This window comes from Pan troglodytes, chromosome 8, assembly GCF_028858775.2.
Source record: "Pan troglodytes isolate AG18354 chromosome 8, NHGRI_mPanTro3-v2.0_pri, whole genome shotgun sequence".
Lineage (NCBI taxonomy): Eukaryota > Metazoa > Chordata > Mammalia > Primates > Hominidae > Pan > Pan troglodytes.
In genome coordinates, this window is record NC_072406.2 from 104,162,055 (window position 1) to 104,176,277 (window position 14,223).

At 39.6% G+C, this 14,223-nt stretch overlaps 1 protein-coding gene across 9 annotated transcripts in view; it reads left to right on the forward strand.

Moving 5' to 3' along the window:
• Positions 1-3,099: 3,099 nt before the first annotated feature.
• The window catches only part of BTAF1 (B-TFIID TATA-box binding protein associated factor 1), a 106,960-nt gene continuing 95,836 nt past the window's right edge, over positions 3,100-14,223 (forward strand). For 3 of the 9 annotated variants that reach the window (XM_063781977.1, XM_016918852.3, XM_016918853.4), the window contains exon 1: positions 3,100-3,452. Coding sequence is in view for 3 of the 9 variants with exons in the window: in XM_016918852.3 (XP_016774341.1) it covers positions 3,439-3,452 (14 nt within the window). In the remaining 6 variants the exon portion in view is untranslated. The remainder of the gene's footprint in view (positions 3,453-14,223) is intronic. The other 6 variants (XM_016918854.4, XM_063781978.1, XM_063781979.1 and 3 more) reach the window with 6 other exon arrangements.

Consider the following 14,223-nt stretch of genomic DNA (forward strand, 5'->3'; position numbering starts at 1 on the left):
GCATGAGCCACCGCACCCAGCCTAATTAAAAAAATTTTTTTTTGTAGACATGAGGTCTCCCTATGTTGCCCAGGTTGGTCTCGAATTCCTGGGCTCAAGCGATCCTCCCACATCAGCCTCTCAACGTGCTGGGATGACAGGCATGAACTATCACACCTGGCTAATACTTAGTATTTTCTAAGTGTGTCATGTATGAACCCATTTCTTCCTTATGACAATTCTGTAAGTACAGGTTCATGATCTATTATTTACAATTCTGAAATTGAAAATGGTCTGAAAACCACACTTTTAAAAACTCACCTATAGTCCCAGCTACTCATGAGGCTGAGATGGGAGGACTGCTTGAGCCCAGGAGTTCAAGACCAGCCTTGGAAACAGCAAAATGCCATCTCAAAATATATATATTTGGCAGCAAATCCTGGCCTGAACTGGCATATGCCTATCTATAGTCTTTTACTTATTCCTCTTAGTATGGTTAGTCATACATTTTGCTGCAGCTCTATAAATATATTTGATTATAGAGTACTGCCCTACAAGCTGTTGGGATGCTGCATAATACAAGGTATATTCATTGGATTTCTTTTCAAAACCTAAATAATTCTTAACTCAGAAAAAAATCTGGCAGGGGTAATGAACTGGTATAGATAACGGTGGTGAACTGGTACTATTATTATCCCCGTTTCACAGCTGAATAAATTGAGACTAGAAGTTGCCACTTACTCAAGTTTCCATTGTTAACAAAAACAGTAAGCAATGTAGTTAATAATATTTTTGAGGGCTTCTCGTGGCAGTCACTTGGTTAAATGTTTTATGTGCATTAATTTAATCATCACCACAACCCTATGAGTACTATTATTATCCTCATTTCCCAGATGAAGCTTAGAGAGGTTCTAAAATTCCCCCTGGAGACACTGCGATTCAGTGTGGTGAGAAAGGATTTAAAAACAAGCCGGTCCAATATCAATATATTTGATTATTACACTATCCTTTACAAATCTACACCACCAGTCCTTTCCTCTCTTCTAATGCCATTTAGACTATATACCCAATTATCTGATAATAAAAAGATTTAAAAAATATAACTAAGATCATTTTACTCACTTGCTTAAAACTCTATGACTTTCTACTTCATATGGAGCAAAGTCCAAATTCCTTACGATGATCCCTTTCTACTTCTCCCATCTCATTTCCCAACAGAGCAGACTTCTCTTACGCCTTTGCACTACGTATACCCTCTTCCTGGAAGGCTCCCAGATTGCCACACATTTAGCTACCTCTTGTCATTTAGGGCTCAGCTTAAGCTAATCCTGTTTTTCCCTGATTTACCCAGTAAGAGTAGGTCTTTAATCATACCATTAATTCCATCATTCTCTTTACATAGCACATAAATATATTTTCAATGTTTATCTATTTTCTTTTTTCCTTTCCTTTTAATGTAAATTCAACCAGAGTAGGCACCTTGTCTGTTCTGGTTTCTTCAGAAGTTCCAGTCTCTCATATGGTAGGTGCTTAATTTTGGCTAAATGATTGCTGTACACGATCAGTAAAAAGTATCTGCTTGTTATTGAATGGTGGGAGATAAACTGATGAGGCAAGTAGGTGACTAAAGTGAAAATGTAAAGATATCTTGAACATCAACTTGATTATATTTTAATAGCATAAACACCGCCAAGCAGAGTTTCTGATACAGAGAGGTGACAAACATTTGTTGAATGACTGGACAATAAATATTATTACTAGCTTGAATCTTGAGGCAAATTACTTAACCTTTCTGAGCTTAGTTTCCTTGTCTATGAAGATTAAAACTAACTTTTCAAGGCTTCCCTACAAATTATATGGATAATGCATGTCATGTGCCCAGCACACAGCAGGTACTTGTTAGTTTCTTTCTCTTTACATACATATATACTACTTTATGGTTTACAAAGTTCTTGTAAGCTCTTCTAGATTCATGACCTCATTTTATTCCCACAATCTTCTGCAGTACTTCTCATTAGCCTCATTTTACAGATGAAAAACAGACTCAAGGATTGAGACATAGCCTCTTCAGGTAATGAGAAGCCAATGGACATGCTTTATAAGCATAGGAGCGACATGATAAAAAGCAGTGAGGTTTTTTGAAGATTAATCTGTTGGCCTATAAAATGGGCTGAACTGAAAATTGGAGAAATATTATTTTGACTACTAGCATAAAAATCAAGTTTAAGGGCCGGGCGCAGTGGCTCACACCTGTAATCCCAGCACTTTGGGAGGCCGAGGCGGGCAGATCACTTGAGGCCAGGAGCAGGAGACAAGCCTGGCCAACATGGCGAAACCCCGTCTCTACTAAAAAACACAAAAAATTGGCCGGGCGTGGGGCCCGTGTGCCTCCCAGCTACTCGGGAGGTTGAGGCACATTTAGAATCGCTTGAACCCGGTAAGCGCAGGTTGGCAGTGAGCCGAGATCGCGCCACTGCACTCTAGCCTGGGCGACAGAGCGAAACTCGGTCAAAAAAAAAAAAAAAAAAAATCAAGTGTCAGATGATAAGGGCCTGGCAGAAGTGTTTAAAAGCCTAATGAACTTAAAAATATTGAAAAGCCAGATAAGTCCACCAAAGGAACAAAAATTTAAAAATGGTAGTTTTCAAATCTGGCTGGCTGAGAAAATGATGGTACAAACAACATAAACAATTGAGAAATCAAACTTGGCAAAATCGTTGGTCAGAAGACCTTCTCTCCAATACCTAGGCAGAACTTCTGGCAAATAATGACAAACATCTGAGCCATTTCTTCAGTGTCATAGCGACTTTTTGCTTTCACTCCTCCCACTGGCTTCACCACCTGGACAAGAGTATGTTAACGTCCTTCTGATCTTGCTTCCTAGATGCAGTACGGTGGGAAGCAGAATCTGGGTAGTGTGGAATTAGAAACCAAGCTTTCGAAGTTCCAGGACTTGGACTAAATTGCCTTTTTCCTTCTCTGTCAAATGAGGGGACCCTTACTTCACCTCCTTCCCTAGTTTTAAGACTAGACACCCTCTCCACATCAGCACAAAGCGCTTTTATTTAGGCGCGTGCCACCAAACCGAAAGCGCTCGCGCCGAGCTAAGCTCCTGTCGGTGAGCTTACGTCACTTCCGGCGCGCTGACGCTCAGTTGTGCGTGCCGACGCCCGCGTCAGCAAAGAGCGGAGCTGAGGGTACCCGGTTTGAAGTCGTGCGGGTCGGAGGACTGCCGCCTCCGCTACCGTCTTGGACCCCTGCTTACCGGCCGCCGCGGGGACGAGCTTGGGTAGGCGGCAGGGCAGATGCCCGAGGGCCTGCGCTGGAACGCCCCACGCCGCACCGGCCGCTCCCCTGTGCTCCGCGGCCTGGGCCTGCGCCGCTCAGCTCTCTGGAAACTAGCGCCTCAGCTGCGCGGCGCGTAGGTCGCGGGGAGCCCCGAACCGCCGGCGCCCGGCCATGGCGGTCTCCAGGTGGGTCTTGCTCCTGACGAGCAAACTGGAAGGCGATTCAAGGAAGGCATGGTCTCCTCTTAGAGCCCCCACTCCTAGAGAAGAGCGGTTCTCATTGTCACTGGGCTCTGGAGCTTTCTTCAGTAGACTTCGGAGTTCGCCCCGTGGTCGGCGGGGGTTTGGGCTCGGGTTACTCCTGGGTAAATCGGTTCAATAATGCCTTTTTCTTGTTAATAGACCCCTTGGCACGTTAGAGCTGTTTTTTCTCTTTCCTCACCATGTTTCTGTTCTCTGGTTTCTCTTCCCTCTTTCGATTCTAGGGGAGTCTCTTATCTTTCTCAGTATTCTAAGGCTGGTCCCTAACCTCCATTTCATGGGAAAACTTGGTAGTTACTGTCGATGGAGGGGAAGCCTGAATTACTATTATCTAAGAGACCGTCTAATTATGTTACCAGTTTTAATTTACGTTTTTAGGGGTATGTTCTTTCCTGAGATGTTTTTTAAAATTAAGTATAATTTCTCCTTTTGTTTGGCAGTAAACATTCCAACGTCAGCGTTGTAACCTTAAGCCAATTATCGTATTAGCATCATTTTCCGTAACTAAGGCGTGGAAGATAAATCACAAATCTTATATTCTTTTGAAATACTGCCTGTCAACAGGAAAGCCCAGGAAAACTATAGAAAAACTAACGACATTTATTTGTATAGCTATAGGAGAAACATTACTTTTTCCTCCGGTATGATAGAATGGTTGGAAAGCTTTTGTAAGCGGAATTTGGTGACCCTCTGTACATGTAATTAAGGGATAGTTCCTCTGTGATAGTGATCGGATGGATTCACCAAGTTCCTTAGAGTTGATATGGTAACTTTTAATGAGAATTGGATTCTTTTACCATATAGACTGAAGGAATAAATGATGAAAACAAATAGTTTTCATTCTTTTTTATAATTAACTGAACACATTCTTTGAGCTTATTAAGTGCACAAGTTTTATCTGTTTTGCAAGGGAAAGGATAACCCATTCCTTACAGACTCCCTAGATGACTGATGAAGTAGTGTGTGGGAGAAGCCCATGGGAGTTGGGTGAAGGGGGTTGCTAGGTACCGTAGTATGGGGCATCTGATTTTTATTTTATAATCTATGCAATGTGAGGAAATTTTTTTAAAAATAAAACTGCCTTGAGAGAATACAAGTGACATTTTACATTTTTGCAAATATAGAAAGGTGTATCTTCTAATTTGTTACCTCCCATATAAATGCATGAATATATACATTGTAAATGCATTGATATGTAAACTTAATATAACATTTATCAGGTAATAGTGTTTAAGGAGATAGATGAGTGCTTCCTTTCTTAGAGCAACCTGTGTATTTTCACAGGATTGGATGTAGCTTTATAAAGACAAAATGAAAGTGTTTAAAAAGAACCTAATTTTCGGGCAACGCTAATCTCTTTTTTTTTTTTTTTTTTTTGAGAAGGAATCTGGCTCTGTAGCCCAGGCTGGAGTGCAGTGGCGAGATCTCGGCTCACTGCAAGCTCCGCCTCCCGGGTTCAGGCCATTCTCCTGCCTCAGCCTCCCAAGTAGCTGGGACCACAGGCGCCCGCCACCACGCCTGGCTAGTTTTTTGTATTTTTAGTAGAGACGGGTTTCACCGTGTTAGCCAGGATGGTCTCGATCTCCTTACCTCGTGATCCGCCCGCCTTGGCCTCCCAAAGTGCTGGGATTACAGGCGTGAGCCACCGCGCCCAGCCAACACTAATCTCTTTACGGAAGTTTAGGACAGTTAATATTTCTCAATGACTGAGTGGGTTTTGAAGGTACCGTCTTTTGTTCTGGATGTTGTGTTTCAAAGAGTAGCACTCTTTTTCTGTAGATTTTTTTCTTGTTCACTTTTTTAAAAGCCTGTCATGTTTTTATGAAAGAGCTATTTCTGTGCTTAGTTTCCTTGGGCTCAGTAGTAAGCCCAAGGAAAACATTTTGAGACACTTTGTGTGTTTTGGGGATAGTGTCAATTCTTGACTTTTTCACCTGTGGATTTCTTTGAATGGCAAATTTTAGTTTCAAGCTGGCCTTCTCCATGCACGAAGCACAGTTCTGTGCTAACTAAGCTTCCTTTCTCTCCTGTTGGTGCAGACTCATTTTAATACTATTTTATGTAAAATAGGTGGAAAATAGCCCAGGAGATAAAAATCATATGCTAAAATCAAATCTAAAATATTTTTTGCACTGTTTATTTCATATGCATAACTGAAGAGAAACTGTAATATTTTTAGGACATTTCCACCAGAATTTCCAACAGATGGGAAATAGTAAGTTAGTACCATTATTCCCTCAATTGTCTGGTCAAGAAATTTGAGAATATTCTTTGACTTCCCTTTTCCTCCCACACCCCATGTCCAGCCAGTTACCAAATCCAATCCTGTATATTCTGCCTTTCTAATCTTTCTCCAGCTGATCATTTTTCTTTCTATACCAGTTACCACAATCCTAGAACATGCCACCATCTCTAGTCCAAGACACCTTTAGAGAGACGCTTCCCTTTTGTCACTGTAAAGCTACATCCAATCTTTTGAAAATACACACTCAACCCTAGGAAAGGAAGTACTCATCCCCTTAAACATTGTATCACCTGATAAATCTCATATTAAGTTTATGTATCAATGTATTTGGTATTTGGACATGTTTAGTACAAGACAGGAGCCTCTCTCCTTTTCCTGCCTTCCATGGCATCTCATTCCAATCTGTTCTTCGCTTCAGTCATATTATTTACTGATTTGAAGATTTGAACATGAACATGGTCATCTTTCTAATTAATACCTTTAGTTGTTTCCTATTGCCTTAGGATAAAGTCCACATTCTCAAACAAACATATCTTACCAGGTCCTTTGTGATCTGGTTCCTGTGTCATCTTTTTAGATTCATCTTGTGTCAACTTCTCTGTACTTCCCCTTCACCTTCTTCTCTCTTCTATCCTCCACCCTCCCCAGAATTCATTTTCTTACCCCTACTGTTTATCTTTGGAACACTTCTTAGCCCCATCTCAGGTATGGCTAGTTCTGACCTTAGTGTGTTTTTTTGTTTGATTTTTTTTTTTTTTTTTTTTTTTTTGAGACAGAGTTTTGCTCTTGTTGCCCACGCTGGAGTGCAATGGTGCGTTCTTGGCTCACCATAACCTCCACCTCCCGGGTTCAAACGATTCTCCTGCCTCAGCCTCCCTAGTAGCTGGGATTACAGGCATGCACCACCACACCCGGCTAATTTTGTATTTTTAGTAGAGATGGGGTTTCTCCATGTTGGTCAGGCTGGCCTCGAACTCCTGACTTCAGGCGATCCACCTGCCTTAATTTTTTGATCTAAGCTTATATATCACCTTGTTCAGGACATTTTCTCTGGTTTTACTTCATCTGAGCTATTTGCACCAATACGTATTCCTATCAGTCATAATATTTATATTTTGTAATTGGTTAATTTTTCTCTTACTTGCTAGATTAACATAAACTCTGAGAGAAGGAAATGTGTCTTTGATTTTTCCATGCTCAGAATGCCTGGCTCCTAGTGGGTGTTCAGTACATTTAAAAAAAAAAATGAATGAATGATGTTGCTTCTTGCTTTGGTACCTTTTGAGTTGCCATATGAGTTGCCTCATAAAGCAAAATAATGGTATTCAAAGATATAACAATTATTATTTAAATTATTCACAAGAAACACTGAAAGCCTGTAACATATACTAATTTGTTGTTTTGCTGAGGTTGACTTTGTGGAAGCAAGTCAAGTAACTAGTGAATGACTAGCTGACTTTCCAGCATCCGCATCTTAGGGATAACATTGTTCTCTACTCCTACATTTGTAGGAGTATGATTTTACCGTAATTTGTGCATAGTAGACTATTTCCAGTGTTTTTCGGTGAGTACTTTTGAGTTTAACTGCCTTTTTTCTTTTTTTTTTTGCAGTAAGGAAAACTTTCACTATAGCTTTTTAATATTGGCCATTTTCTAATTTTAACAATCATCGGAATTTTTTTTCTTTTTAAAGCTATCTCCTACAGGAAGGCAATTAGAATAATTTTTTGAAGTTTATAATATAGTAAATTCTGTGATAGCATGGCCATTTATAATGCAAAATTGATATGATGTATTTTATGTGGTCAAATGTTTTAGACCCTGCTTAATAGGCTTGGTTTTACTGTACTTTCAGTTGTAAGAATGTGGCAGATTATGAAATGCATGGCCAACTCTTGATCTGTAGCTGAGTTACATCTTGCAAAAATAACTTTGTTACTCTCTAAAATTGTAAATACAATCATAGCATTTGAAGTTCTCTGTCAAATCCAGTGAAATATCACTGGAAAATGATATGACTCTTTTAAACCCTTAGTAAAAGACCCAAAATCCAAATGTAGGAGTAGAGAACAATGTTGTCCTTAAGATGCGGATGCCGGAAAGTCAGCTAGTCATTCACTAGCTACTTGACTTGCTTCCACAAAGTCAACCTCAGCAAAAAACAAGTTAGTGTATGTTACAGGCTTTCAGTGTTTCTTGTGAATAATTTAAATAATAAGTGTTATATTTTTGAACACCATTATTTTGCTTTATGGGGCTTTTTCTCATTATCATGTGTTACTTAGTTGGGATTTTGCCACCAACAGTAAAAGCAACCTTTGCGATCGCAGCACTGCACTCCAGCCTGGGCAACAGAGCAAGAATCCATCCCCCCCACCCCCCCCCCCCCAAAAAAAGCAACCTGAGATGGATTTCTTTGGCATTTTTGTTTGTTTGTTTGTTTGTTTGTTTTTGGAGGCAGAGTCTCACTCTGTCCTCCAGGCTGGAAAGCTGGAGTGCAGTGGCACAATCACGGCCTCAAGTGATCCTCCCACCTCAGCCTCCCCAGTTGCTAGGACCACAGATGCATACCACCATGCCTGGCTAATTTTTTTTGTATATTTTGTAGAAGTGGGGTTTCATCATGTTGCCCAGGCTGGTTGCAAACTCCTGGGCTCCAGTGATCCACGTGGCTTTGCCCCTAAAGTGCTGGGATTACTGGTGTGAGCCACTGCACCTGGGTTAGGTTTATTCATTGGTGGGGAATCTGTAGCTGTGTTGGGAACCATGACTTAATACAATTTTTTAAACAGCTTGTTTTTGCTACCTTTGCCTGTTTATGCCACAATTAATGGAACTGATCATTGTATATTGGCTAGTTAATAGGAACATAGTTTTTCCTTAATCAGCTAGAGAAAGTTTCAGAAATATATAGTTTTCCCTCAGCGATCTGTGCTGTAAAGGTCATGTCTAAAATGTCTAGACAGTACTTATAACATGACTGTTTTAAAAGCCATACCTTAGATTTCTCACATATCTTTGCATTTGAAAATGTTACAGTGTTCAGAAAGGGTTCAGAAAAAACAAAAACACATCCTCTTGTGGAAGAAACAAATTGCTACATATAGTAGACCTTTGCTCAATTTTGTTAATTTTCTCTTTGCACTGTTGATACTTCAGAGCAACATTGTTTCAACAGGCCTATTCTGTCAAATAAAAGGAAGTTTCTTGATGTAGGGGACGTTCAGTGGGTCCTGGACAGGAAAATGTTAATGTAGAAAAAACTACCTTAATTACCAATAAAGGACAACACAGGTTTTCTAGGCTTATTCCTCCCTGTTAATTTATTTTTAATAATTTTTTTTTTAATAGAGATGGGGTCTCTCTGTGTTGGCCAGGGTGGTCTTAAACTCCTGCCTCAAGCATTCCTCCCACATTGGCCTCCCAAATGCTGGGATTACAAGCATGAGCCACCTCACCTGGCCCTTATTGTTAATTTCAATCCATTATAAGATGACAGAAGGAACTATTGTAAATTATAATTCATCAAATATCTCATACTTTAAAAATTTAGAGATAAACTAGAAAAAGTAGAAGAGGCATTAATCAAAGCTTTTCCATTTCAATCCCAATGGTAAATTCCTCCTTATTTCTTTGGCGTATTTCTCAAGGTACTAGTTTGAATTATTATTTTAAAAAATTTTCAATTGTGACACACACATAAAAATAGACTGTTCTAACCATTTAAAAATACACTTTAAAATGTATTATGAATTTTACATATTAATACATAATATGTATTAATAAGAAGTTTTAAAACCACCCATACTTCTGCTAAAGAACCTAGATTAGTATGTACTATGTTTTGTCATTAAGATAAAGTCATGCAAGAGGCTATAGGTTGTTCGATCAGGGATGGAGGGTAGAAAAAAATGTCTTGAAGGAAATAGCATAGCTTGGTTGTACATTTTCACCATTCTTCATTTAACCAATATTTACTGAGTGCTTTCTATGTTATAGGTGCTAGAGGTATAGCAGAGAAAAAAACTGTACTGTCCATTCTCATGGAGTTTATGGTCCAGGGTAGAGTGGGGTAACTTACCTAGCAAGCACCTGCCGTTACACCTGGCTTTGGTATGGTTTCACACCTTCATATTGATTCTTAGTGTTCTGTGTGATATCTTTATGTTTAAAACAACATAACATTAACATAGTTTCAAATTACCCACAACATGACCTAGAAAGTATATGTTTAAAAACACTAGAGAATTTGTTGGAAGTTGTTTCTTTTGACCTTAATGGTAATATGTGCACTGTACTAAGTTCCACGTATTAAGTACACACTGTACACTATACTAAGTAATGGTCATTATCTTTCCTTATTTCCTGAGTAACACAGAAAAGTAAACACTCAAATCATCTATATTTAAAATTTTACTGTACTTTTGCCACGTGTAAAAAATGTATAACTAAATGGCTACTCTTGACTGATCATGCTTTTTTAGTTAAGGCCACAAAGCTGTCTTTTTGAGGTATTCTGTCAGTTGACCTTTCCTAATTTATCAGAGAGGTTAAATTTATTTCGAAAATATCAGTGAGGCTTTTTGCCCCTCCCCTCCCGAGATGTTTTAGAGTGGAAATACAGTATGTATTTGTTTATTAACTATGATGTAGTAATCTAGGACATGTTTTATTGTTTAAAATGCATGACATTTCTTTCTGTTTATTTTTATGGCTTTACTGTTATGAATTAACATAATGCAAACATCTGGAGAGGAGAGGGGTTAGATTGCAACTGCTAGCATAACCTCTACTAACTTCTATGTACTCTTTCCTTTTTCTAGGCAGTCTTTAGAACAGTTGCCTGAAATCACAGGTTACATGAATCATATCTTGTTTAGCTATTTCTCGGAATTGACATCCAGATTGAAAATGGGCCAGATTTCTTATTCTTAATAAATTTATAACCAGTGGATATTACAAAATATAATTTTCTTATGTTTTACTTATCTTCTATAGTCTTTGGTACCTTCCATGCAACTTGACATCTGTTACCTGTGTCTCCTCCATCTGTCTGTCTATCCTTCAGAGAATGAAGAATGTTACTTTTTCCTGCTAGCTGTGTGCAACAGAAGTTTTAGCCAAAAGTAGTATGGGAGTAAGTTCTGTGTTCCCTCAGTCAGCCCTCCTTTTAACTTTCCCTTCTCTTCTGACCATCTAGCTTCCTTCAGACCTCTCCCTCACCAAGGGCCCTGTCTACCCTCCAACATAATACTGACTCTGTCTCACGTTCTTTTCCTCTTCCCCACCAGTTCACTGTACCAGCCTTTTCCACTGTGGCCTGGCCCTGATGCTTACCCTGCTTGCCTCATAGCTGGCTATCCTGAGATAACAGGTCAGACTGCCCTCTTGTCAGATCTTTGTCTGCTCATCTCTTTGTTCTTCCTTTTATGTGGTGTCCAATCTGCTGTCCTGAAGAGAGGAATGGAGAACTACGAAAGTGGCTTTAAGTCAAGAGAATCAAAGAAGCATTCTTGTGTCTCCATCCTCTATTCAGGGAGGCAATTTTGGTTACCATCCAAAGTGGAAGAAGTAAGGATAAACAGCCTTGGAATGGATGAGAGAATGAGCTGATCTGCTACCCTCAGGGCATTTGGCTGGTGGGAGAGCAGAGGTGACCTGACATAGCATTGGGATAAAAGGATCTGCAAAAAGGAGAGGCAAGAGGAATTGTGTGGCTGTGGGACAGTATCAGCAATTAGGTTAGAGAGGAGTCTAAGGTCTTTGGGCAGGAGTTCTAAGTGAAGCTGGGTAGCAGAGGACCAAAGGAAAAGTTTAGGAAGGATGGAAATTATTGAAGGAATACAGTGCCTATTGCATGGCATTTTTCAGCTTGCTATTTGGTACAAGCGTAACTGCCTCATTCAGAATGCTGAAGTACTGCTGTGCTGATCTTCTCAGTTACTGAAACATTACATTACCAACTGGTTTTTTATGTAAAACTGCTGTCACAGATTAAGGATGTTTCTCAAAGGAAGCAGGAAAAAAAAAGGTAATATAAAATATTTTTTCTTTCCTTAAAGTTGGTTCTTAAACTTGTCCCCAAGAAACTTGAACTTTTCCTTAAGTATAGTTTTAGTTACAGTAAATGTCAACTACATAACAAATATTTGAATACTGTGCAAAGTGTTGTGCGAGACAAAAAGAATGATTGAAGGAGATGAAGCCTAATGAGGAAAATTAGACCTCATGTGACAAATTAATGTGAGAGATGCCACAAAAAAATATAATAAATACTTAAGTAGCTGTTCAAGATGAGAATTCATGTGGGTTTCAGAAAAGGAAGTAATCTCTGTTGCATAGTAGTTTGAAATGGTTTCAAGAAGGTGAAGAACTTCAGCTGAATCCTGTTGGATGGGAGCTAGCTGAACAGTTGAACAAAGAGAAAAATACTTTATTTGTTTGCTGTAGCACATTTTATTCTCTTGTTAGAGAAGCAAGCTCAGGCACACCCGAAGATCACCTCTAGGGTGTATCTGGTTAAATTCCAGGTGATATACCCATATTCTCAGCTGTGCCTCCCACCAACAGTTCCCAGTCTCACACATGGGGACATTATATCTGCACAGCTGCCTGCTGTTGCAGTGAGGCAGAGTATGTACCCACTGCAACCCCAACCAGTGACCATTCTGGGGATCTGGCAGAAACTGGCCAGGAAACCACCCCCTTGAGGAGGGGTGAGCCACTGTAACCCTAGCTTGAAGGGGTGTGAGAGACATTCTGAGTGGAGGAAACAGTATAGGCAAAATTGTGGAAACCAAAAATACCCACATTTGGGAGATACTTTTTGTTTTGGATTACTTTCTGGTAGGTAAGTGTGAGCCATTGAAAGTTTTAGAGTAAGGTAGTGATTTATTCAGGGGGCGTTTTAGGAAGTTAATCTGGCAATAGGGTGACAAGGCAGTTGGGAGTGTGAAACTGGCACTCTCAGATGGCCTGGATTTGGGGAATATTTGTTCTGGATATAATTTAAACAAATAACAGTATACAGTTTCCTCAGGGAGAAACTGATGAGAGTTGAGCAGTCAAGGATTGAATATGAGTATTCTCCTGATATTCATATTAAGAGTATTAAGCATAGGAGAACTAAGGAAAGAAGAGTTTGGAGAACAGGGTAATATAATGTGCAACTTAGGAAGGAAAGTATTGTAAGAATGGGGTGCTTGCTGGTCGCAGCTGTCAAAGAAGAGTCAAGAAAAATTGACCTTGTAAAAAACTATTGGATTTGGAGCCTAAGAGTTCATTGGTGACCTTCAGGTGTGGTATTTTGGTATAGAAAGATGGAACCTTGATTTATATGGATTAAATTGTGTATGATGAGGAAATAATATTTTAAACACTTGTTCAAGATGCTTGGCAGTTAAAGTGTTCTAGAGAGTGGAGATCAAGCAGTTTATTTTCTCAGTAGAGAGAGAGCTCTGCATATTGGAAGAAGGGAATGGATTAGTAACACTGATTTGAGATATTGGAGAAAGGATGATTGAATAAGGATAGAAGGGGGATGGTATCAAGACAAAAGTAGGTCAAGAAACCATTTTTTCCCCTTTCTTGGTCCTACTATCTGTCTGACTGACTGTTCACCAATCCTATAGCAAAAGCCAGTGAATGAATGGGTAAAGGCAAGTGTTTAGATAGCCTTGAATGAGGAAGGAGAAATATGGTGTCAAAAGATTGGATATGTCTGTGTATAGTGTATGCGTAAAGTAAATTAATTTTAGAATGTCATTAGAAATTAACTGTGTTGTATTACTCTCTTTGTATGACTAGCTTCATAGTTTGAGGTCTTAGATTTAAGACTTTAATCTATTTTGATTTAATTTTTTTTTTTTTAAAGACACAGTCTCACTCTGTCACCCAAGCTGGAGTGCAGTGGTACAATCTCAGCTCATTACAACCTCTGCCTCCCGGGTTCAGAAGCAATTCTCCTGCCTCAGCCTCCCTAGTAGCCGGGACTACAGGTGGATGCCACTACACCTGGCTGATTTTTGTATTTTTAGTAGAGATGGGGTTTAACCATGATGGCCAGGCTGGTCTCGAACTCCTGACCTCAAGTGATCCTCCCACCTCCACCTCCCAAAGTGCTGGGATTACAGACATGACCACGCCCAGCTGAGTTTCCTCCCATTTTACTTCATGTATCACACTGCTGCCAGATTAATCTTCCTAAAGCATAGTTTCAGTTCCATTAGTTTCTTGACCCAAGACCTTCATGGTTGCAAGTTCATTAAAAGGTCTCCACAGTAGGGTTCCAGCTACTTCTGTAGCTGTATCTCCCAATCTTCTCTTAAGTGTACCCTGAATTGCAACCAAACTGTTATTCATTTCCCTAAATATACTCTCCCTTCTCTTATTGTTGTGTTCTTGTTTTCCTTCTTCCAGGTATTTCTTCCCCTTTCCCTTTCACCACCTAAT